The following is a 25,966-nucleotide window of genomic DNA, read 5'->3' on the forward strand; positions in this document are numbered from 1 at the left end:
TGCACTGATGCCAGTCTGCAGTCATCACAGACCTCATATTCCCGAACGGAAACTGGCCCCACTCTGTAATCGCTCACTCCCCACTGGCCCCCAGCCCTGGCCCCCACCCCGCCCCCTTCTGTGTCTGTGGTCTGACTCTGCATCCCTCCCAGGAGTGGGCCCTGCAGGATGTGTCCTTCTGGGACTGGCTGACCTCAGGCAGTGCGGTGACCGCAAGGTTCATCCCTGTGGGAGCCAGTGTCAGAGAGGGGTCCTCTGAACCCCCGGGGAGGGTCTGGTGATGGTTTCAGATCTGGTATCCAGACAGGGTGTGGGGTGCGTCTGGTCAGTATCTTCTGGCCTCACAGTCTTTGGGCCACAGGCAGGCACTGTGGGGCACAGCCCGTGGCGGTCACGGCCCCTCACCTGGCCCGTGTCTCCTCACAGGTGCACATCCTCATGGGCTCCTGTTACAAGACCAAAAAATTCCTGCTCTCCCTGGCGGAGAACAAGCTGGGACCATGCATGCTCCTGGCACTGAGAGGGAACCAGACCATGGTGGAGGTGAGGAGCCGGCCCCAAGCCCTGGCCAGGCGGCCGACTCTCCCGGGCCCTCATCCTTGCCGATGGAGCACCTTCCAGGAGCTTCCAGGCGCACAGAGCTACTGCAGGAGCTGGGCCACGGCAGCAGACGAGGCAGCCCTCCCGAGTTTGGCGGAGCAGGAGACCTTGATCAAACTGTCTGCTCATTCCACCTTCATTTAACTTGTGATCGTCTGTTGGTCTCAGGGATTGAGCAGGTTTCTGTTCTGTCCTGCCTTTTGCTGCAGAACAGACTACCTCCAAGCGGGGGCTCCAAACAGTGATGCTCATCTGTTTTTCTCCTGGGTCTTCAGATGGTTGGGCTCCGCCAACTGCTTCTCACTGTGGTCTCTTAATGGGGTGGTGGTGGATGGGGGCGGGTGGGCTGGGTCTTCCCAAGGCTGCCCCCTCTGCATGTCCAGCGCTGACCTGAGGGGACTCAGGCCACGGAGACGGAGCAGCTGGGGCTCCCAGGCCACTGTCAGCAGCGCAGCCCTGGCCTTAACCTGCCCACTCGCCAGCCTCAGGCATTCAGTCACCTCTCTGTCCCCCAGAGCCCCCAGCAGCCTGGGGCTCCCAGAGCCATTGTCCAGACAGACGTCACGTCTCTCCTCTGGCCTCCGCCTCAGAGTCAGGCAGCATCACTTTCTAGCCACCAGAAGGGAGTCAGCAAGGCCGGACCCAGGGGCAAGGACAGGAGTTAGACTTCACCTGTTGGCGGGGAGGGCATCAAGCAATCAGACCAAGGGGAGAGAGCGTGGTCTGTCTCTCGGGCTCCCCAGCCCCCGAGCCCAGCCGCATCGTGCGTGGAGTGTTGGCCAGGGGGTGCCGGGGCAGGCAATTCCCCAGCATCGCGCAGAGGGTGGGAGGAGAAGGACCTCTGATCGCAGGGCACCCCAACCCCAGCCCCTCCGCAGGCGCACAGGGCTCTCGGGGCACTCGGGACAGGCGAGGGTTGGGCTCCCCAGCCTTTGCAGAGCAGCCCTGCCCAGAGTCCTGGCTGGTGGTGACGTGCCTCCTGGTCTCGGCAGATCCTGTGCTTGATGCTGGAGTACAACATCATCGACAACAACGACACGCAGCTGCAGATCATCTCGACCCTGGAGAGCACGGGCGTGGGGAAGCGCATGTACGAGCAGCTGTGCGACCGGCAGCGGGAGCTGAAGGAGCTGGTAAGCGCGCGGCTCCGCACAGGGAATCCCACCCCGGGACGGGACCCCCTTCCCACCCCATGGGCCTCTGCCTCCCTGACTCCTCTGATGTCCCAGAATCTGGCTGGGCTGGCCACTGCCTCTTCCTTTAGGGACCTTCATGGTCTCAGTTCCCTGTGTTTCTTGGAATCACCTCTCTGATAAACCACCTGCACTCAGGCCTGGCCTCGGGGTCTGCCCTGAGACCAAGACCATCATGCTGTCTGCCACTGCCGTCCTGAGAGGTGTTAGCTGGAGAGGGGCGGTCCAGGGTGAACGCTCAGGGAAAAGTGGGTCGTAACCAGCTGGCTTCTGTTTGCAGCAAAGGAAAGGCGGGCCCACCAGGCTAACACTGCCCTCCAAGTCCACAGTGAGTTGGTCTCCTCCTGGGGGCTGGGTGGAGGGAGGAAGGTGGGCTAGTCCTCCCTGGGGTTGGGGGCAACAGCAGGCAGCCTCTCTTGCAGGTGATGCGGAGAGGTGAACAGGGACTCAGTGGTGCTTCACAAGCCAGCTTTTCTAGGCTAGAACTGTGTTGCAGGAAACCAAACGTGATAAAGATTACTGTTAATATGTTACAAGTTATTCACAATAGCAACACTAATAGCTCACATACTTGTGCGCTCATGTGTCAGATTCTGTGCTAATAGTTCATTTTATCTTGACACTAAGCCTTATCAGGTCAATGCCTCTTTCCTTCCCCATTTTACAAGGTCTTCAGGGATCTTAGTTCTTTCTGTCCTCCCACTCCCCCGTCCTTGGCACATAGCTTCCACTTCACAGTCCAAAAGAGCTGCTCAAGCTCCAGCCATCTAATCTCCATTCAAGCCGTGAGGAAGAGGCAAAAAAGAACACCAGCCCTTCCCTTTATGGGCCTTCCTGGACGTTCCAACGGACACATCTGCTTATATACCATTGTCTGGGTTTAGCACATGGCCCCACCTAGCTAGGACATAAGCCTTAATTCAGGGCAACCAGTTGGCAGCTAGCACTCAAGGATTCTACCACAAAGATGGAAGGGACCCTCAGCGACCTCAGCATCTAGTGCTCATACTCGCTGATCCCCACAGGCCTTAGTGTTGAGGGGACCTCAGTGTTTTCAGGTGGGGAATGGGCACAAGCCTGGGAAAGAGAGAGGGTCAGACACACACACTCACACTGCGGGAGGGACATGGCCTCGGAACCCCCAGTGCTGACTCAGGGTGTGACTCAGCGCTCCCAAGGCTTTCTCCAGCCAGGCAGCTGCCACCCGCAGAGACGTGGAGGCAGCCCCGCCCTCACGGACACACCACTTCGTCCCAACCCACTGGCCCATACTGTCCCCCCAGTTAGAGCTCTTCGTGGGGAGGCCCCAGGCCTCCCCCGAGACCCCGCCTACCCGTTCACCCACCTGCAGGATGCCGACTTGGCTCGTTTGCTGAGCTCTGGCTCCTTCGGAAACCTGGAGAACCTCAGTTTGGCCTTCACCAACGTAACCAGTGCCTGCGCTGAGCACCTCATCAAACTGCCTTCTCTCAAGCAGCTAAACCTGTGGTCCACTCAGGTATGCATGGCCTGTCCACTGCGCCCTCCTCCGTGCCTGCCCTGCACCATCCTCCACGGCCGGCTTCTGCCCAGGACCCGTGGGTCCAGCCGCTCGATCCGCATGCCCCTCTGCAGCCCAGCACCCACACCCCAGCAGGGTCCCAGGCCAGAGGAGGGCTAGGCCCTGTGAAGCCCAGCGGCCCGTCTCACAGTTGGAGCTGCCGAGGCCCAGAGCAGGGACGTGCCGGGCGGAGCCTGGGGGAACTGACGCGGGTCTCAGGCCCCTGCCCGGGGGCACTGCAGGCAGCCTGGGGGTCTCCTCCAGGTGGTGATGAGCGTGCGGCATAGCGCGCTCTGTCCTGCCCGCACCAGTCCGGCTCTTAGGCACTTACTCCCCGGCACGTGTGCTCTGCACGCCCCCGTGAGGTGCAGACACTGACACCTCATCTCTCAGCCGGGGCCCCCAGCTGCCCCCCGTCCCAGTGGTAGCCACAAGTCGCTGGGTTCACAGCCCCCCTTGACAGATGGCAACACTGACTCTGGTGGGCGAGCGGGGCCCCTGTTGGGGCCACGGCACCAGCAGACCCGGCCTGGTGTGAACCCAGGTCAGGGAGGTGGAGTCTCCGAAACGAATGAGAGCAGCCTCAGGCCTGGGCCGGGTCCAAGCCGCTTCCTCGGCCACTGCCCCAGCCCCAGGTTTCCGGGGGAGGCCTGAGGCGGGCCCCAGACTGAGGGCGTCTCTCCCGCAGTTCGGAGACGCCGGCCTGCGGCTCCTGTCGGAACACCTCACGATGCTCCAGGTGCTGAACCTGTGCGAGACGCCCGTCACCGACGCCGGCCTGCTGGCCCTCAGCTGTGAGTCCACATGCCCATCCCCTCAGGCCTTTCTCCGTCCCCATGGCACACGGGGCACCACGTGCTCGCTGAGCACCTCCTCGGTCCAGGAGCACAGCAGGGGACTCTCCCTGCCCTCGTGGAGCTGGTGTCATTGAGAACAGGAAACCTGAGCGAGGCCTAGCCTGTCCCCTCACGTGGTCCCAGCCCTGAGGGCCGTGGTCACCGCGGGGTCCCTTTGGGCTGGTCGGCAGTGGGCAGCGAGCTCTGGGGACACTGGGGTACAGGCAGTGACAGCAGCCAGGGAGGCCCCAAGGGCAGGGAGGGAATGTGGGCCCGATTCAGATCAGCTCCTGCCTGAAACGACCTCTGTACCTCGCATACCCCAGCTGCTCCCCTGAATCCCCACTCCCCAGCCCTGTCTCCTGAACAGAGGCCTCAGTAACTCAACCCAGCCCCCAGCTTTTCTATCCCATATCTGCAGCTACCCTCGGCAGGGTCTCACTGACCTGATGACTGTCTGTCTGTCCGTTCCCATACAGCCATGAAGAGTCTCTGCAGCTTAAACATGAACAGCACCAAGCTCTCGGCGGACACCTACGAAGACCTGAAGGTAATCCCTTCTTCCCCTTCCTTCCTGCCTTTGCACGTGCAAAGGTCCTGAGGTGGAGAAGGTTGGCATGAACTGGCTCTGCAGCAGACGTGACTAGAGAGCGAGAGAACAGCTTGGGGTGAGACTGCATCAGCCCTTAGAGGTTGCGGCAGGCCCCTAGATTTCATCTGAGTTCAGTAGAAAGCTTGCAGAGGCTCTGAGAAGGGCAATACGTTATGCTAAAAGCTTGTTTCTGGCTGTTAGGTGGAAAACGGGGATTCTGAGGGAGAGTACAAGCAAGGGTAGCACCATAGAGAAGGTCTGCAGGACTGGGGTCGTCACACGGGCGGGAGTTGGGACCAGCCCGCCAGGCTAGGCTGGCAACTTAGAACTGGGGAAAGACAGAATCTGAGTGGTAGAAGGCAGACACGTTTGTTTAAAAAAGCATGTCTCATCAGGACTGAAGGCTCCCAGGCCTAGCGCCCTGGGAGGAAGGGCTGGGCCAGGAGACGCAGTGCCATGAGTGCACCGGCCTCTGGGCATCCCGGAAGCCCACTTCAGGTGTGGCCCCCTGCCCCCCAGCTCAGTCAGACCCGCAGCCCAGGGCTCACTCGCTGGTGAAGCCTCCAGATGGCCTTCGGAGCACCCACTGTGGGCCAGGCCCCTGCTGAGGATGGGGGCAAGGAGGTGCGGCCGGTTTACCTCTACCCAGGAAAGAGCTCAGACCCAGTGGACAGATACGCACAGCAAACTAAGGGAGGTCAGGGCTCAGGGGCCAGCAGGGAGGGGACCACCTGCTCTGTTCATCGGGCTGAAGGAGCCTACTCAGAAAGGAGGGCTTAGAAGTGAGCCTGCCTGGCAGGCCAGTGTGCAGGAAGCTGGGGAGACAGGATGTAAAGGCAGGAGACCAGCAGCCTCTCTGTACAGCGAAGGCTTGCCAAAAAAAAAAAAAAAAGTCAGCTGTTTATAAAAGAAGGCAGAGCAGGACCGCGTCTGGGTGGCAGGGGTGGGGAGCAGGAAGCCGCTCTGAGGAGCTTCAGGTGGGACTGTAGAGTCCAGTGACACGTCCTGTAGGGGAGCCTGAGTGCGAAGTAACTTGGGGGTCCTCCTCCATTCTCCCCGCCCAACTCCTGACAGCCTTGAGGATGCATAGTTCCACAGACAAGTGAGAACAGTCTGTGTGCTGAGCACGCAGCGTGGTCTCACACAGGGCGCTCTGTGTTTGGTCCCTCTCCCCATCTGGACACAACTGGACCTGGAGTCCCTCCACAGAGGAGGAATTCCGCTCTGGAGGGCCAGACTCTGCCCACGGGCACGTAGCCTGCAAGTGCCAGCGGAGGGCACACACCCCAGGCTTCCCACCCCCAGAGCTAGTGATTTGAAGCCCCTCTGGGGTGTGCACGTGGACTCCCCAGCAGCCGTCACCTGCTTTCTCTGGGGCTGGCCACATCCCACCCGCTGGGTTCTCCCCAAGGTCTCCCAGCTCTGGGCTTCAGAGCCCCCGACAGAGGCAAAGTGGGAACGGTAGTCACTGGTACGGCGGGAGCTCCGCGCCACCAGGTTCTGGAAGGGACCGGATCCTTCTTGCTCCCCCAGGCCAAGCTGCCCAACCTGAAGGAGGTGGACGTCCGCTACACGGAAGCCTGGTGAAGCTCCCGTCGGCAGGAAGCAGTTTGCAACCGCAACTCACAACTCCTGACTAATAGCCGTAGAGCAGCGGGTCTCGGGGTCCCACCCCCGTCCTGGCTGTGAGATAGATGGGGGAGTCTTTCTGGGGGCAGAGGGCGGAGGGGGGAGGGTGGGGAGGGAGGGTCCGTAAGCACGCCCAGCCCCCGCCTGATTCTTTTAGCTTCATAATCGGAAACCTTGACCTGATCTAAAACGGACTTCGTAGCAACCAGAGGAGTGGCAGTGGGTCGGGGAGAGGGTGGGGGTGGGGGGCTTGGGGAAGGGGGACCCTTTGTGGATTTTCTTTGCCTTTGTGTTCAATGCCGCGTGGGAACAGTCAAGTCCGACCCCACTTTCACGTGACCCCGCTGGGCCCAGAGGCCGGGGAAGGACCTGTCCTCCTCCAAGGCCCGCCGAGAACTCGCCCCACCATCGCCATCGGACAAGACCCAGTCCCGTCATCCCACCGTCCTGTGTCCTCGCCATTGCTATGCAAAGTGATTCTTGTTGTACATAAGATTTAAATAACGCGCCTATTTAAGAAACGTTGACAAATTGCAGGTCTGGGACCTGCCTGTTATTTATGAAGTCTTTGACCTACCCACCCGCCCGCCCACCTGCCCGCCAGCCACCCCTGGCGTGTAGTACTGTACAAACCAGTCAGCTGGTAGTGCTAGTATTCTTGTTATTTTTTTAAAGGAAACAGACGGAAAAGAAAAAAAAAAAGAACCTCCTTGGAAAATTAATTGCTTTTTTTGTAATGGATTCTGTCCGCTAATGCTCTCTTGTCCGTCCGTCCCTCTGCCCGCCACGCCACCGTGCATTTCGATTCCAGATGTCTCCAGTTTCCTCACGGGGTGGGGGTCAGACTGGGGGAGGAGAAGTGGGGTCCCCACATTGTCGTCTCGCTCCTCTAAGGCCCCAGCTTCCTCTCGGCCCCCTTTTACACATCTGGAGGGGTGGGGTGCTAACCTGTCCTCCCGTCGTCCCATAAGAGAGCTGCCCCCACCCTTCCCGCGGAGTACGCCATCTCTGGTGGCCTCTGCCGTCCCCCTCCTGACTGAGACTCTGCCACCCGTGGCTTCCCCGCCGTCCTGTGCCTCCCGTGGTCCCTCATGCATGCCCGCCTCTCTGCATGGTCTCTTGGGAGAAGAGAGACGTCTCCTCCACCGGCCTGACTGCCCGCCCCACCCCACGAATGTGACCACTGCAACGCAGACTCCCTCCTGCCCTTCTCCGTCCCCCGACCTGCCCCAAAGACACACCCATCTCCATTTCTTTTATAAACAAGCCCTCACTGTACAGAACAGCCCTCATGGTTTACTTGGGGTCCCCTCTCCCCCAAGCCCCATCTTCTGTTGGTTTAGCACAAATACCCTCCTCTTTCAGCACCTCCAGACCTAACCCCCAGTCAATGTAATTGTTTTATATATATTTAATCTTATTCAATGGAAACCATGCTTTTGTCGTTTTATACTTTGCTAGGTAGACTTTATTACCCCCCCCAACTATGCCCTCATTTTTTTAAAAAAGGAAAAAAAAAAGAAATTGGGTTTCAGTCTTAATTCATTTTCTGTGCCAGGTTTGATTTCGTGCGTGCGTGTGAATGTGTTCTGTTTCGTGTTTTGTTTTTTGTTGTTGTTTTCTGTTGTTTGGTTTTATTTGCTCCCCTCTGGTCCCATACTTTACAGCACTCTGGTGCAGGAAGAAGCAGAAGCAAAAAAAATTAAAAAATCTAAAAAGAAAAAAAAAAGAAGAAGAGCCGAGACATGCCACCTTTACCCTTCGCACTGTTGCTTTTCCTGATGGTTAATACTACTGTCACGTAGCTGTGTTCAGAGATGTGAAAAACTTTCAGGCAAAAATAAACTGTAAGTGACTCATTGACATCTGGCCTTTCTGTGTGGCTTTGAGGGGGCCTGGTGTGGGGACAGGAAGGGCCAAGACCTAGGCCAAGAGTTGGGGGGCTCACAGCAGAGCCTCTACACCCTGTGTCCAGGGCTCCTCACCCCGGCACACTTGCAAGCCAGATCTTTGTTGTGGGGCCATCCTGGGCATCAAAGCCCCACCCCCCACCCACTGGATTCCAGGAGCACCCACCCCTACCCCAGCAGATAGAACAACCAAAAATGTCTCCAAGGGGTGCCTAGCGCCCCTAGGGGACAGTCACCCCAGGAGACAGCCTGGCTGTCCACCTGTGCCGCAGGCCCCCCGCGGAAGCTCTAGTCCAGCGAGGTGCCTGGGAAAATGCAGGGTCTGGGGTGGGGCCCCAGACTCTGCATTTCTGAGGAGCTCTGGGCGACGGATGCTTCCACCCACCCTCCTCTGTCCCCTAACCCCCTACACCATCTTCCAAGCCCCGAGGACACTCTACCTCGCCGCACACCTGCTCTCACTTCCCGAGGCCACTGCAGCTGACCCCACTGGGCTGACCCGCGGGACGCCCTCCGGCCGATCAGGGAAAGCGGGTGCCCTGTGGGAGGCTCAGGACGGCCCAGACCGGCAGGGCCGGCGGACGGGCTTCGGGAGCTCCGGTGCTCAGGCCAGATGGGCCGGGCGTCACGAAGGCCAGCTGCAGGGCGGGACGCAGGGCAGCGAGGCACCGCAACCCACCACCTTCCCACCAGCAGAGGCCCTGGCTCAGGAGGCGCTCATCACCTGCCAGACGAAAGGGAGGACCCTGCCAGCGACCGACCTCAGCCCTCTGCCCTCTGCTGTCACCTCGGCTCCTCTGGCTGAGCGGGGAGAATGCAGACTACCTGGCGGAGGCAGGGTTGGGGGAGAGGGCGTTTCCTCCCCTGTGCTGTTCCGTCAGGAGCCTCCTCTTCCCTGAGCTTTGATTCCAGCTACCAGCACAACCCTCACCTTCTACCTTGGCCTGGCAGGACCTGCGGTAGTCCCAAGAGCCTCACTTGCTTCAACTCCGCCCACCCACGTGAGCCACAGCTCTCGACCCTGCCCACCCACGTGACTCAGCTCTTAACCCCACCCACCCGCGTGACTCACAGTTCCCGACCCTGCCCTCCCACGTGACTCATAGCTCTTAACCCCACCCACCCCACATGCCTCACACCCCCTGAACTGGAAGGCTCTCCGCTTGCGGAAACTGAGTTAGACGGTGTCTTCCTTTGCCCCGCTGACCTGCACGTTGGAAGCAGCCCCTGCTGCAAGTTCCCAGGCCTCAGCATCCCTTGTCAGGTAGCCCTGCCCCGCACCTCCACCCCCCACCCCCAGGAGTTAGCCTTTCCTTACATACTGCACAGCCCACCAGATTGGGCCTTATGTTTCATGCAGAGACCCTGCTTTCCTCCACCAACACGCAGGCAACCCCCGCAGCTGATGTGAGCACCCACTAAGAGCCCAGTGGAGCAATGGGCCCTTGAGATGGGGAGGGACGTTCATCAGGAAATTTCAGGGCAAATCCTGAATTAGGGACAGGGAGAAACACTCCCAAGAGAGTGGCTGTTGGATTAGTGGGAGCTGAACTCTGTAGTCCACAGGTCAGCTTGATGCCCCGCTCACGGTGACTGCTCCAGACGGCACTGTCTTCCAGTCACTTAGGCTACAGTGTGAATGGTACACCCTGGAGTCGTGCCAAGGGGGAACCTCATTGTTATTTGTGCCTCCCAGACTGCTCTAAAGTTAAGCTGTGCTAGAAGTTTCTCTGAAGGCCCACAGGGAAGGGGATCAGAGAGCCTTGGAAAAGGGCCTGGCTTCATTCATTCATTGATTCATGCATTCAACTATTCTTTGTTGAACACCTGCTTCTAGGAGGTGCTTGCAGGTTCTAGACAACATGCTAGAAGAAGCAAGAAACATGGCCTTTGCCCTTTGGGGCCCCAGTGACCTGAAGCATGCTGGCGAGGAGTCAGCGTTGATATTGTGTGGCAATAGCAATGACAGGAAGCTATGGCAGGCGCAGGAGGTGACAGCTAACCCAAGCTTTGGAAATCAGGAGGGCTTCCTGGAGGAGGTGGTATTGTTGACAGTGAAGAATGAGGATATATGTCAAGTCATCAGAGAGGAAAGGGGAGTGTGCAAAGACGTGGCAACAGATGAGCGGGATCTGTACTGGGAACTGCAGATGGAGAGCATGGTGGGGTGAGGGGGGACATGGGAGGGATTGTTATTGTTGGGGCTGAATTGTGTCCCTTAAAAAAGAGATGTTGAGGGAGAAGAGGACAAAAGAAAAAAAGAGATGTTGAAGTCCTAACCAACCCCCTCCCCCAGTACCTAAGAGTAGGACTGTATTTGGAAACAAGGTATTTACAGAGTATTCAAGTTAAACTGACGTCATTAAGGTGGGCCCTAATCCAATATGACTGGTGTCCCTGTAGAAAGGGGAAATTTGGATCCAGAAGCAGACATGCACAGCGGGAAATCTACTGGATGAGACTGGCACAGGGAGAGGGCCACGTGAGGATGAGGGCAGAGACGGGAGTCAAGCTGGGAAGAGAGGCCTGCAGCAGATCCGGCCTCACAGACCCTACCGACACCTTGAATTCGGTGTTCTGTGAGAACCGTGAGAGAATACTCCTCTCTTATTTTAAGTGCCCCCCCACCCCTAGTCCATGCTGCTTTCTCACAGCAGCCCTGAGACAGAGTACATCCGTTTTCCTGGGCCACCACACAGAGTATCCCAAACCCAGAGATGTATTCTCTTGTTTCTGGAGACCAGAAGTCCAAACTCCAGATGTCGGAAGGGGGCCTTGCTTTCCTTCTCCTCCAGTCCCTGGCTAGCTGCTGTGTCGCATCAGTCTCTGCCTCTGTCCCATGTGGCCCTGCCTCTTCTCTACCGCACCCTTCCCTCTGCCTTTCTCCTTCAGGGACATTTGATGTTGGTTCAGCGCCCACCTGGATAATCCAGGGCTTCCCTCACAGCTCAGACGGGAAAGGATCAGCCTGCAATGCAGGAAACCAGAGTTCAATTCCTGGATTGGGAAAATCCCCTGGAGTAGGAAATGGCAACCCACTCCAGTATTCTTGTCTGAGAAATCCTATGGACAGAGGAGCCTGGCTGGCTGCAGTCTATGGGGTCACATCCTGGATAATCCAGGGTGATCTCACAGCCAGAGCCTTAACACATCACCTGATCTGCAAAGAAGTTTTTCTTTTACCATATAAGGTCCCAGTCACTGGTTCCAGGTGAAGGCACCTTCTGGGGCCATTATTCCACATGCTGCATAATGGGGGCGAGACTAGCCATCGTCTCCTTAGTCATATTTAGAAGCCTGGGATTTACCCCGAGGGCTCTGAGAGACTGTTAGGACATTGCAATTATCTTACTCATTTTCTGACAAAGCATGTATATAGCTCCTCCTATGTGCCAGGCACAGCAACAGTTTTGTAACTCTGAATCCATTCATTCCTCCTGCCAAACCTTTGAGGCAGGTGCTAACATGATCCCTCTTGACCACTGGGGAAGTGGAGGTCAGGAGATGCTGCATCCTTCAGTCAAGGTCATGCAGGGAGCAGGGGACCAAGGCAAGCTTATGACCCAGGCATTATGGGAAGATCTATCCACCGCTGGCTGGTGAATGGATGGGGCTGAGGCTGGAGCTTAGACCACATGGAGAAACAAATTCAAGAGAAGCTTAGGAGTAAAACTGCAGAACGTGGGGATTGGTATGGAAGGAGGGCCAGCAAGGAGTGAAGGAAGAAGTTCAATTTCTTGCCTTGTTTCCTGAAGCTCTGTGAGCTCCAGAATTGTACCTCTGCTGGGCAGCAGCCCTCGTGGCAGGCAGGGCTGGTGTGTGAACACTAGCTCTGGGTCCTGGTGGGGGCGGAGAGCTCCAAGGCTCCTGTCCTTCCCTGGAGTCCTTCCCTGGGGTTCATCTCCAGCTGCCCCCAGGGTTCTCTTGCTTGTTAAGACTTCCTACCCTTCTCCTCTCACTTTCCCAGGGTTCCATTTCTGGTTCTGGGGTCACTTCCCACGTAAGCTTACCTGAGCCGGAGGAAATCATTGTTTTAGAGCCAACTTCTGGGGAAGCCCCAAATTAAGAGTGCCTGACCGTGCCAGGGGACAGAGGGCCGGGATGGAGGGGAGCGCCTCCATGACAGACTGAGAAATCCCTCCCAAGGGGACCAGGTCACCCAGTATTCCTGCCCCGTCCTTGGTGACACAGGCACTGCTGAGCTTTGCCAGAAGGGCTCTGCAGCTAGGGTCCCCAGAACCACCTTGCACCCATTTTGAGAGGTGGGGGTGGCAGCTGACGGGAGCTCCCGGACATTGCTGGTGGAACTAGAAATCGGTTTGACTGCTTTGGGAAGTGTATCTAATCAATACTAAAGCTAAACATCTGTCAACATCATGACCCCGGAGCTCTGCTCCTGGGGAGACGGCCAAGAGGGCTGAGCTCACATGTCCACCAGAGACACAAACAAGAATGTTTATAGCAGAGTATTCATAATAGCCCAGAGTGGAAACACCCTAATGTCCACTCACAGGAGAATGAATAAACTAGCTGTGGAACAGATACACAGTGGACGACGCAAATGCCTCCATCGACGGGAGGAAGAGTAAATACACCATGACACATCCGTATGATGGGGTTCTGCAGCAAAAATGACCCGACAGATACACACAATCGGGTAAATGCACTGGACAGGCGTTATGTTGTGCGAAAGGAGGCAGACACAAATGAGGGTTTGCCGTGTGATTCCATTTATATAAAGTTCACAAACAGCCACAGATCATCAGTAATTATAGAGGTCACAGAAGTGGTATCTCTGCAAGGGTGGGGAGCATTGTTGATCAGGAAGACAGGAGGGAATCTTCTGGGGGTGATGAAAATATGCTGCATCTCAATACACAAATATTTATACACATGGAGTTCTACACTTAAGACTTGTGTAGTTTACTGCGTATGTACACATCAGCTTTTTTTTTTTTTTGGCTATGCCATGTAACTAGTGGGATTTGAGTTGCTCAACCAGGGATCCAACTTGTGCCCCCTGCAGTGAAAGCATGGTATCTTAACCACTGGCCCACTAGCAAATCCCAACATCAACTTTTTCTTTTTTTCAAGATTTTTTTTTTTTTTTGATGTGGACCATTTTTGAAGTCTTTATTGAATTTGTTTTATAACATTATTTATGTTTTATGTTTGGTGTTTTGGCCTCGAGGCATGTGGGATCCTGGCTCCCCTATCAGGGGTCAGGTAGAACCTGCATCGGGTGCATTGGAAAGTGAAGTCTTAACCACCAGACTACGAGGGAAGTTCCTCAACATCAGCTTTTAAAAAGTAGCAGCAGGTAGAAGAAGAAGAAGGCAATGGCACCCCACTCCAGTACTCTCGCCTGGAAAATCCCATGGACAGAGGAGCCTGGTGGGCTACAGTCCATGGGGTCACTAAGAGTTGGACACGACTGAGAGACTTCACTTTCACTTTTCACTTTCCTGCATTGGAGAAGGAAATGGCAACCCACTCCAGTGTTCTTGCCTGGAGAATCCCAGGGACGGGGGTGCCTGGTGGGCTGCCGTCTAGGGGGTCACACAGAGTCAGACACGACTGAAGCGATTTAGCAGCAGCAGCAGCAGCAGCAGGTAGAAACAATCCAAATACCCATTCATAGATGAACAGATAAATAACCAGGATGCATATTCACAGTGGACTCAGCCACGCGTAAGAAGGAATAAAGCACCCCTGCGTGCTCCAACATGGATGAACCTTGAGACCAGTGTGTTAAATAAGCCAGACACGAAAGACCACCCACTGTATGCTTCCGTTTATCTGAAATATCCAGAACAGGAACGTCTATACAGACAGAAAGCAGATTAGGATTTACCAGCACCTGGGGCGTGACCACTGAATGGGTGTGGGGTTTTATGTGGGGGCTGTCGTACGGTGAGGCCAGCCACGATGGCAGTTCCCTCGCTCTCTCCACCTGCCCTGCCCGACCTGGGCCTGCTTCACCGTTAGCTCGCACACACAGCTTGCCTTCCTACACGCTTGCCCCAGGCCCCAGCTGGTGATTATGCTTCTCAAAGGGGCCGTGAGGAGTCCTGCTACTGCTTTCCCTGGTAGCTAAGGCGCCCACCTGACCCCAATTCCCCCCGGAACTGGTGACCTTGCCCTGACCCCGGAAGCAAAGCCTGCCGCCATGCTTTGCCCGCCTCCAACCTCTGCACACGGTGGGTGTTGCTCCAGGACCGTTACTTCAGACAGGTACTTTTCACGTCTCTGTTGCTGACTCCCGGCTCTTTTGTCTTGTTTTAAAGCTGGGCAAGTGCAGGGTTTTTTTGTTTAAGTTCAGTTCTTACAGGTCTTATGGGCCTGCGGGGTGTAGGGCCTTGTAGAACCTTTTAGGCCTGAGGGGTGCAGCCCACCGTTGAGGAAAAATTTTGGGAACTACATAAGAGGTGGTGATGGCAGAACATGGTGAATGTTCGAAATGCCATGTTAAAGTGATATCTTGAATTTGAATTTTGTGCCAGTTTTTTAAAAGCAGCATCAAAACAGAAGTTTTTAAATGAAGAGGTGGTTGCTGCTCGTTTCTGCTCTGTCTGGTCTGGGGAGGGTGAGGGATGCCGTTGCCAAAAACTTGGCTCCCTGTCCACCGACGCCAAATAAAAATACAGAGACAGAGTTTGGAGGAAATAGAAAGATGGCTTTAGTCCTCTTCTGGGCGAGGGGAGGACACAGCAGACCAGCGACTCTAGGACTGTACCCCCTCGCTAGGAGAACCGAGAGGCTTTATGTAGCCTGGATCTCAGGCTTAGAGTAAATAAATGATAAGGCGCCAAGTAATGAGCATCTTGCATTTTTCTTCTTCCCACGTTACTTAAAAGCAGTAACAGCTGGCATTAGGCAGCTTTGTCCGTTTGTCTCTGCGTTATTGGCCTGCGACCTTCTTTCTGAATTGCAAACAATTCTAAGGGGTGATTTTCTACAAGAGAATGTAGGGTGTAATGTACATAGTATCAGGGGTGATAAGTTTCCTTTGTGAAGGACAATTCTAGTTACACACACTGTAGATTAGCAACAGTTAAGCTAGGAGCGATTAACTCTGATTAAGTCCTGTCCCTTCTCTAGCCTGTTCACTCTTCCTTTTACTTTCCTTGCTATCAAGAGAGGGAAAACTTCTTTTCTGTTTTTGCTGCAGTGTGCCAATGCCACCATGACATTGCCTGTTAGAGCCATACTTGTCCATCCTTATGAAGCCTCTCGGTGAATGGTTGTGTCCCCGCCTCAAAAGACTTTCTACTGCCATCTGCTGGAAATTATCATAGTAAACACACAAGTTTGTATAATAGACATACGTACTTCTCGATGTGTTGCTCTTCTGCGCTGTACATGGCGGGACAGGTGACTTGGCTCTGTTTCTCAGTGCACTCTCTCCAGATTTGAATGGGCCCTTGAGCACCTCAAGGCTGACCTCCCCTCTGGTCCACACTAGCCTCTTCCATGTTTGTCAGGGAGATGAAATCCACATGGTCCCTAGTTTACTCATCAGTACATTGAAACCTGCCTTTCAGAGCCACCTCCAGAAACAAAACGTTCCCCAGGGCACTTCTGGTCATCACAGAAGCGGGGGTTGAGAATGGGCTAGAAGGTCTTGTGGACTTAAAAGTATTCACAGTCTCAAAGCTGGGAGTTCCGTTTTATTCGGTGGGAATTTTTAGGACTTCAAGCCAAGGAGACAGCATCTCCAGTAACCCTGAGAGAACTGATCCAAGGAGGTGAGGGGAGGAGGCAGGTTATATAGATTTTTGTAACAAAGGGAGTCAGAACATCAAAGAAAAAACCATATTCCAAGGTAAGTGCTTTTCTGTGTACGGGAAAACTCAGGGCTCACTGAAGTCATTCCTTTGATATGTGCATGCTAAGTGGCTTCAGTCTCCTATTTCTGCTTTTCTAGTCGCTCAGTCATGTCTGACTCTTTGTAACCCCGTGGACTGTAGCCCGCCAAGCTCATTTGTCCATGGATTCTCCAGGCAGGGATACTGGAGTGGGTTCTCCAGGGGATCTTCCCGACCCAGGGACCAAACCTGTGTCTCCTGTAGCTCCTGCACTGCAGGCAGATTCTTTACTGCCTTTGCTAGGCCCCTTGCCTCTCTGGGGCCAGCATCCTGCCTTTAGTGTCCTCCGGGCTCACTGGAGGGAGTGGCTGCAGTCTGCTGGATCTCAGGTATTCTTTTCCTTCCCAGGTTCCCTCAGGCTTACCTGCCTCTGTTGGGGCTGCAGTCACTGACAGGAAACATTCCATTTCTCAGGCTCCGCCAAGCTCCTAGCCACAGGCATCTTGGCTGTTTTTTCTCTGTTGTAGGGACAACGAGCCTAAAACATGCCTAAACACTGGGCTGTGTCTCATCTCTGACTTGCCAGGATTTGCCAGGGAGGGGAAGGGGCTGTGGGATCCAGTGGGAAGGAGATTCAGCCAAGAGGGCTCTGTGCTGGGCACACCTTACCCCTCACATTGATACCAGAAATTCAGCCTCTATGAAGCTGGTGCCAAATCCGATTTCAGAGACAGAGTTTTGGGTGAAGTAGAAAAGAATAGCTTTATTGCTTTGCCAGGCAAAGGGGGCCACAGCAGGTCTGTGCCCTAAAAAACTGTGTCCAACTTGGGAGGATTTGGTGGAGAGTTGTTTTTGCAGTGGTTCAAGGGCTGGGTTGCTGATAAGGATCAGGGTCTCAGGTGACCAATCTCCTGATGGGCTTTTCTGGTTCCCTTGATCTGGCCTCAGGTGACTTCTTGATGAGCTTCTCCAGAATAAAGAATGCTTACATCTTCCGTTTGTTGGGGGTTTCAGTTCTGTAAAGATTTAGCTCAGCAATGTTACGTATATCCCTCAACCTGGGGCTTCCTAAGTGGATCAGTGGTAAAGAACCCACCTGCCAATGCAAGAGATGCAGGTCTGACCACTGGGTGGGAAAGATCCCCTAGAGAAGGGCGTGGCAACCCACTCCGGTATTGTTGCCTGGAGAATCCCATGGACAGAAGAGCCTGGTGGGCTACAGTTCATGGGGTCACAAAGAGTTGGACACGACTGAGTGATTGAGCACACACACACACATACACACGCACACACACACACACCCACCCCACAGAAAGACTTCTTTGCCCAGGAGTCCCACAAGATCCATCCGTCCCGCTGGGTCCTAACAGCTCTTGTCTGGGGCTCTCCCTTGACACCCCCACTGGCTGCAGGGGATTTGCTGGGGTGGGAGGTGAGTTTTTTGTGGACAGCAGCAATGCATCTTAAGCCCTTCACTGCCCCAAAGTTCTCTTGGTGCCCACCACAACTATGAGATGAGGGGCTGTCTTCCCTGGTGGGTGTCTCTTCAAGACTACGGCTGTCCTAGAGAAATAGACTGCAAACCACACATGTGGAGTGGTCTCATAGCCACATTTTAAAAAGTTAAAGGAAAACAGGCCACATTCATTTTAATAGCATATATTTTTTTACCCTAATATACTCAATGAAATCAATCAATGCTCAGTCACTCAATCATGTCCAACTCTTTGCGACCCCCATGGACAGTACCACCAGGCTCCTCTGTCCATGGAATTTTCCAGGCAAGAATACTGCAGTGAGCTGCCATTTCCTTCTCCGGGGGATCTCCAACATTATCATTTCAACATGCAATCAATATAAAAATTATTAATGAGATATTTTACATTCTTTTTTTTTTTTTCCCCAATATGCAAAGTCTTCAAAACCTGGTGTGTAATTCGCCCTTCTAGGGCATCTCAGTCAGGACCAGTCATGTTCAAGTGCTCTGCAGCAGCCATAAGCAGCCAGTGGCTCCTGTGTGGGCAGCATGTTTCCAGAGTTTCCATAAACCAGGAGTGGGGCAGTGGCACCTTGGTGGGAAGTGGGGAGAGCAGCGGGAAGACAGGACTTGAGCCAGCACTCACACACCCATACGTGGTTTTACTGAGGTGGTGTGAATTGAGAAGCTGTTACGGAACACAGGTCTGTGTGCCCAGTGCACAGTGAGGAGAGACTAGCAGAGAAATGTTTGTTGCGGGCCCAGTAAGGAGAATGGGCGGCTTGCACTCAGAAACCCCATATTCCCCAATGGTTTTGGGCTCAGGTGGGGGGAGAAATGTTTATAGGCAAAATGTGACAGGAGAGCTGTAGGGTCTGTGACTTTCATTTGATTGGCTTGCTCCAGGAATCTTGCCCCCAGCTGAAGTTACCTTCCTCCACCTGGGTGGGGGCCTTAGTTTCCGCAGAAGATCTGAGAGGGATTGTTATATACCTTTCTTGAGGAAGAACCAGGACCCTGCCCCAAGGCTGGACTATTGTTTCTTGACGGCTCCTCCCTTGTTTCTATATCCCCTCCCTTCCCCGCCACTGTTTGGATCTGCCCTCGAACTCAGGGAAGGTCAAGGAGGCTGAATGAAGCCTATTTCCTACACCCAAGGAAGGAGGGGGGAGGACCCCACAGGGGCCCACTCAGTTCCAAGGCCCCTCAGGAAAGGTGCCGGGTTGGACCCCCTGTGGGAATCCTCCTACAGAACTGATGTCCAGAGCTGCTAGGTTCGTGGGTCTGATCTTAAGTCCCCCTGGAAAACAAGCATCTATTTCAATTGATTTTTTAAGAAAGAAACATATTCATTTACAAGAAAAAAACTTATATATGATAACCTACAGGAAGGGGGACCCCATTCCAGGGCCCGAGAGTGGGCTCTTGTCTAACTCACAGAAATGGATTGTGACAAAGCAAGAGCCTTTGCTGGGAAGAAGTGCCCATGGAGAGAGTAGCAGGGTAAGAGGGCCCAGGAGAACTGCCCGGCCTTGTGGCTCGTATTCTCGGGGTTTATGGTAATGGGGTCAGTTCCGGGTTGTCTCTGGCCGGTCATTCTGACTCAGGGTCCTTCCTGGTGGTGTGCGCAGACAAGATGGATCCCAACAAGGATTCTGGGAGGTCGGTGAGACCCTTTTGACCTTTCCTGAATTCCTCCAGATGCTGGTAGCTTGTTAGTTCTGCATTCCTTACCAGGACCTCCTGTTGTAAGATAACTCATACAGGTGGTGACTATCCTGTCTGGCCAGGGCGGGCAGTTTTGGTCAGCAGTTCCCTTAACATGGCTATGCATTTTTGTGGCATGAATGAATGAATGAGTGAAAAACTTCAATATGAAGACCAGAAAGCGCCTGTGCCGATGAGGGGCAGTGGGCATCAGACCTACATCTTACGTCAGGAGCTGGGCAGCGAGACTGGAATCTCCACGCTGAGACGAGGAAGTGTGTGTGTGGGCAAGCAGGCTGCAGACGCATTCAGAGTCTGTGCCTTCTTAGCTGTGGATCCCATGACAGTCCCAGGTTCTTCCTCCCACTGCTCATCAGTCCACCCAGAGGAGCGCCTCACCTTTGCTATCCATGGCCTTTCATTCCTTCAGTCACCCGTTCATTCACTCATTCCTTGAGCAAAAATTTATATACACTGAACCCTGGAAGCACTGCCCAGTGAAATAAGCCAAAGTCCAGCCGTCTGAGCGTCCAGTGCAGGGGAATCTAGGGAGGCAGAAAGTTGACTGATGGCTGCTTAGGGCTGAGGGGTGGGGGTAGGGAGGACGGGATGGGGGACAGGAAGGTGAGAGCTGAAGGGAAGAGGTTTCTTTAAAAAAAATTATTTGGCTGTACCAGGTCTGTGCGTGTGGGATTGTATTCTCTGACCAGGGATTGTGTGGACTCGGGCCCCCTGCATTGGAAGCGTGGAGTCTGAGCCACTGGACCACCAGGGAAGTCCTGAGAGGGTTTTTTTTTGGTGAGGAACATGTTCTAAAATTGACTCTGGTAAAGTCTGCACAGCTGTGTAAATATGCTAAAAACCATGAAATTATACAAATTACTTGGATGGATTGTATTGTATGTGAATTCTATCTCAATAGCCTACTTAAATATGTGTGTGTGTATATATATATATATTTATTGAGTACCTACTGTGTGCCAGGTAAACTAGGGGCTCACAAGTGGATAAAAGTGAACACAGTCCTCCACTACATACAGTCTGACGGAGAAGCCAGCCACTACACAAATCATCCCACACATCTTTTTCACAAGGGCAGTGTATAGAGCTAAACGGACGTGCAGGCAGGAGGGAGCACCTTCCAGGACCGGGCAGCACAGAGCTGAGCCGGAGAAGCTGGAAATGACCAGCCCTACGGGGAGACAGGGAGGTGGGAACAGCCTTCCAGACAGAGGGAAGGGCGAGGGCGGAGGCCCCGGAGGCCTGGCACTTTGAAGGAATGGCCGAGGAGGAGGAAGTATGGGGCCAGGAGAGACAGGCCAGGTCCCTTAGGTCTTTGTCCTCCTGCGTGGGAAGCGCTGGGCAGTGGGGGGAAGGGGGGTACGTGATCCTTTTGGAGGACAGAATCCCTGGGTTTTATTGTGCAATGGACCGAGGGCCCCAGATGCAGTGGAGGCGGGAGGGGCCAGCACCTCACCTCCCACATTGTATTAAGATGTGCTTTCTCCCAGGGAGGGGGGCTTCCTGTTCGTGAAACAGGAAGTAAGGCCTGTTTAGCTAGCAGCCGGCTGGGAGCAGACTGAGGATAGAGGGGCCTGAGGAAGCGAGGATCGGGCAGGCAGCCGCAGGTGAGGCCTGGCCGGCCCAGTTCACACCCGCGTGCCTCTGGTGGCCAGGACGAGCGAGGGCAGGGTGGCCGCTCCAACGCCCCTGGGCCCCGGGCTGCTGCAGAACCAGAACCAGGCGCTGGGGGCGGGAGGCAGCGTTCCAGGACTCCAGGCCCGTGACGTCAGTGTTGCCATGGAGACCCCTGCTTCCATCAGCACGTGTTGCAGCTGCAGGAGACCCCCGGGCAGGGAAGGCTCTGCGGGGTGGAGGGAAGCAGAAAAGAGCAGGACCACGCCGGCCTGCGGCCCTGCCCCTGAGCGGGGTCCCCGAGAGGGCAGGGGTGCCAGTCTTGGAGGGGACCCTCCAGCTCTCCATCCGGCCTGCGGCCAGGTCCCCCGACATGCTCCTTTGCTGCAGTCTGAGACATGCCTTGGTATGAAACGGCTCAGGCTGTGCCCTTTCCCCCTAGCAGCCGAAGAAGAGGGGGAGTGAAGTGTGCTCCCTCTACTGACCCCTCCCAACGCCACACTCCCAGCTCCCTTGTTGTGTTTCAGATGCCTCCTCATTCAACCATTTCCTGAGCCCTCCACGTGTCAGATGCTCTGTGAGCTCCTCTGATCCCAGCGAGGGACACTGGCCTGCTCACGGGCAAGCGCACCTATGAAATGGTGTTTCGTCTTTAAACCTTGTTCTCTGAAATCTTTCTTTGCAGTTTCTAAAAGACACCTTCAGTGGCAAAATGCCCAGGCTAGCTGAGAACTTCAGCCTCTCATTCAGCTCCGTGTTCACTTCACACCTCTTCTGGTTTCTGAGTCCCTGCCTCCTCCCCAGGGTGGGGTGAACGTGGCGAGGGACCATTGTCCTTGTCTGGTCATTGCTGTTTCTCTGGGTGGCCACAGGGCTGTCGAGTGAAAAAAAACAACAAAACACCACCTAAAAGCTGAGAATTAGTTTGATTTGAGGACATTAATGAGAACTAGAGCCCACACAGGCAGCCTCTCAGATTGCTCTGAGGGACTGTTCCAGAGAAAAGAGGGAGGAGCCAGGACTTATAGGCATTTTAGCTGGGAAAAGTAGAAAGACTACAGAGGGTTATTGCTAACCACAAAAGCAGACATCTCAAGTTAATGATTTTAGCGTCTGTCTATGTATGGGGAAGTGCGAGTGTCTAGGCTCATTGGAATAATTCCTTTGATAGGCATCTTAGCTGTCTTGGGGCCTCCCAGATGGCATTAGTAGTAAAGAGCCCACCTGCCAGTGCAGGAGATGTGAGAGACATGGGCTCGATCCCTGGCTCGGGAAGATCCGCTGAAGGAGGGTGTGGCAACCCACTCCAGTGTTCTTGCCTAGAGACTCCCCATGGACAGAGGAGCCTGGCGGGCTATAGTCCATAGTGTCGCAGCGTCAAACACCTTGACTTCGCACACGCTTAGCTAGCTAGGGCCAGTGTCCTGTGTTTTCCCATCTTGAATCCCCTCAGGGTGTACCATTGGTCAGCTGCAGTGGCTCATGGCTTGATGACTGGCAACATTCCCTGTCTCAGAATGGCAGGCACATTCTCTGTTTACTGAAATGGCAGGTCCCTGTCTTTGTCACCGGGGCAGCCCAAATGTGTGCTTTTGGGGGACGCCTGTGGGTGTGGGCAGAGGTGAGGGAGCCCACAGGGCCCCCTACGGCCCCCTCTCCCTGCGGCCTGTCTCCCTCCTGGGGCTGGGGACAGAGGTCTCCTTGTGGAATGATGCTGGGAAGGTGTCTCGGGCCCTGTTGGCTTCCCGGTGCCCGAGGGACTCCCAGAAGCTCACACGTCCCTGACCTGTTGTGGTGACCTCCTACATCCTGGCACCTCTCGCCAGCTCTCTTCTCCTGTGGGGAGGGAGGGGGTGGCTCTCAGAGGAGGAAATGACGCTGGCGGGCTCAGCTGGGCAGGACCCTCCTCACGAGGGGGGCAGCCATCTGTGGTTGCCAGCGTATATTCCCGGGTGGTGCAGGCTTGTCTAGCAGGACCAGGTACTAGTCACGTATGATATGAGAGTCGTGTTTCTCGGTAAGTCCTCTGGCCCATCTCAGGCCTTAACACACAGGATGCATTTAGAAATCGTTTATTCATTCACTTGACATGAGTCTTCTAGGTGCTAGGCCCTGTGTTCTAGGATGGTGGATGGATGGGTAGGTGTGTGTGTGAATAAATGAATGAATAGCTAGGTAGATCAACGGATAGACAGATGGAAAAATGAATGGACAGGTGGGGGAGTGGATGGGTCGGTAAATGGAAGCTGTCCATAAGGGGTTGGTTTAGTGACTCCTGAATGCATGTGTTTACTATCTGTTGTGCAACAAATTATCCCAAAGTTTATTGGCTTCAAATAGACACTGTCTTACCACTTTTGTGGGATTGGAATTCGGAAATAACTTAACTGGGTAGTTCTGACTCAGGATTGCTCCTGTGGTTGCAACCAGAGTGTCAGATGGGATTTGACTGGGACTGCAGCCTCCGCTTATTTATTTTCTTTTGTCTTTCTAGGCCATGCTGGGTCTTCGTTGCGGAGCGTGGGTCTCTCTCGTTGTGGTGAACAGCTCTGGAGCACCCAGGCTCAGGACTTGTGGCACGTAGACTCTGGCTGCAGCACAGGGCTGAGTTCCCCCACAGCATGTGAGATCTTAGTTCCCTGACCGGGGATCAGACCCGCTTGCCCTGCGTTGGTAGGTGGATTCTTAACCATTGGACCGCCAGGGAAGTCCCAGTTTCCGCTTCCATGATGACTCCCTCCTGGGGCTGTTGGTGGACAGCCTATTTCTCCATCACCATCACTCCTCCTCTTATTTATTTTTCCTCTTTGTTAGAAGCAAGTCACTCAGGGGGAGGGGAATTAGGCTCCATCTTTTGAAGGAAGGGCATCAGAGAATTTGGGGACAGATTGTAAAACCATCACAACACATAGAGGGATTGGCATGCCCACTCGTCCTCCTGGAAGCTGGAGTCTTCGAATAATCTTAGACCAGGGACCCCCCTGCCCCCCCCCCCTGCATCATGACGGTATGTTAAATTCATCTGGGACACTTAGAACATATCAGTGTTCAGGGCTCAACCCCCAGACCATCTCATCAGTCTGATGAAACCTGTGGACGTTTGTGTTTTGTTTTGTGACCTGATGCTGGGAAAGATTGAGTGCAGGAGGAAAATGGGGTGACAGAGCATGAGATGGTTGGATGGCATCGCGGACTCGATAGACATGCGTTTGAGCAGACTCACAGAGGTAGTGAGAGGCAGGAAGGCATGGTGCGCTGCAGTCCACGGGGTCGCAAGGAGTTGGACACGACTGAGCGACTGAGCAAAAACAACAAACTTTAATCAGGAAACCCAGCATTTATGTTCCCACTACATGGGTTTTTTTGTGTGTATGTGGTAGGGTTTTTTTATTGTGGTAAAATATACACAACGCAAAAGTTGCCATTTAAACCATTTTTAATTTAATTTTTATTTTATATTGTAGTTGATTTACAATGCTGTGTTAGTTTCCAGTGTACAGCAAAGTGATTCACTTACACAATCACATATACTAGCTCTCTTTCAGGTTCTTTCCATACATGTTATTACCGAGGACTGAGTAGGGTTCCTTGTGCTGTGCAGTAGGTCCTTGTTGATTATCTATTTTGTATGTAGTAGTGTGTGTATGTTAAACACCGACTCCTAATTTTTCCCTCCCCTGACCTTTCCCCTTTGGTAGCCAGAAATTTGTTTTCAAAGTCTGTGAGTCTGTTTCTGTCTTGTAAATGAGTTCGTTTGTATCACTTTTTTTAGGTTTCACACCTAAGTGATATCATATAGTATTTTGTCTTTCTCAGTCTGACTTCAAGGCTTCCCCTGTGGCTCACAGGTATAAAGAATCAGCCTGCAATGCAGGAGACACAGGTTCGATCCCTGGGTCAGGAAGACCCCCTGGAGAAGGGTATGGCAACGCATTCCAGTATTCTTGCCTGGAGAATCCTATGGACAGAGGAGCTTGGTGGCTACAGTCCATGGGGTCATGGAATGTAAAGTCAAGTGGGCCTTAGGAAGCATCACTACAAACAAAGCTAGTGGAGGTGATGGAATTCCAGTTGAGCTATTTCAAATTTTAAAAGATGATGCTGTGAAAGTGCTGCACTCAATACGCCAGCAAATTTGGAAAACTCAGCAGTGGCCACAGGACTGGAAAAGGTCAATTTTCATTCCAATCCCAAAGAAAGGCAATGCCAAAGAATGCTTAAAAAACCGCACAATTTCACTCATCTCACGTGCTAGCAAAGTAAGGCTCAAAATTCACCAAGCCAGGCTTCAACAGTACGTGAACTGTGAACTTCCAGATGTTCAAGCTGGTTTTAGAAAAGGCAGAGGAACCAGAGATCAAATTGCCAAGATCTGTTGGATCATCGAAAAAGCAAGAGAGTTCCAGAAAAACATCTACTTCTGCTTTATTGACTATGCCAAAGCCTTTGACTGTGTGGATCAGAATAAACTATGGAAAATTCCTCAAGAGATGGGAACACCAGACCACCTGACCTGCCTCCTGAGAAATCTGTATGCAGGTCAGGAAGCAACAGTTAGAACAACATGGAACAGCAGACTGGTTCCAAATTGGGAAAGGAGTACATCAAGGCTGTATATTGTCACCCTGCTTATTTAACTTATATGCAGAGTACATCATGAGAAACGCTGGGCTGGAGGAAGCACAAGCTGGAATCAAGATTGCTGAGAGAAATATCAATAACCTCAGATATGCAGATGGTACCACCTTTATGGCAGAAAGTGAAGAACCACCAAGAGCCTCCTGATGAAAGTGAAAGAAGAGAGTGAAAATCTTGGCTTAAAACTCAACATTCAGAAAACTCAGATCATGGCATCCGGTCCCATCACTTCATGGCAAATAGATGGGGAAACAATGAAAACAGTGAGACACTTTATTTTTGGGGGCTCCAAAATCACTGTAGATGGTGACTTCACCATGAAATTAAAAGACATTTGCTCCTTGGAAGAAAAGCTATGCCCAACCTAGACAGCATACTAAAAAGCAGAGACATTACTTTGC

At 53.7% G+C, this 25,966-nt stretch overlaps 1 protein-coding gene across 2 annotated transcripts in view; it reads left to right on the plus strand.

The window, feature by feature from the left end:
• Positions 1 to 8,253, plus strand: part of CMIP (c-Maf inducing protein) — a 212,911-nt gene extending 204,658 nt beyond the window's left edge. For both annotated transcript variants that reach the window (XM_061386844.1, XM_061386845.1), the window contains 7 exons: positions 427 to 543; positions 1,593 to 1,733; positions 2,074 to 2,121; positions 3,145 to 3,291; positions 4,022 to 4,127; positions 4,649 to 4,719; positions 6,295 to 8,253. In XM_061386844.1, the coding sequence (XP_061242828.1) occupies positions 427 to 543; positions 1,593 to 1,733; positions 2,074 to 2,121; positions 3,145 to 3,291; positions 4,022 to 4,127; positions 4,649 to 4,719; positions 6,295 to 6,348 (684 nt within the window). In that variant the 3' untranslated portion in view covers positions 6,349 to 8,253. The remainder of the gene's footprint in view (positions 1 to 426; positions 544 to 1,592; positions 1,734 to 2,073; positions 2,122 to 3,144; positions 3,292 to 4,021; positions 4,128 to 4,648; positions 4,720 to 6,294) is intronic.
• Positions 8,254 to 25,966: the final 17,713 nt, after the last annotated feature.

The sequence above is a fragment of the Bos javanicus genome, chromosome 18, assembly GCF_032452875.1.
Source record: "Bos javanicus breed banteng chromosome 18, ARS-OSU_banteng_1.0, whole genome shotgun sequence".
NCBI classification, from domain to species: Eukaryota; Metazoa; Chordata; class Mammalia; order Artiodactyla; family Bovidae; genus Bos; species Bos javanicus.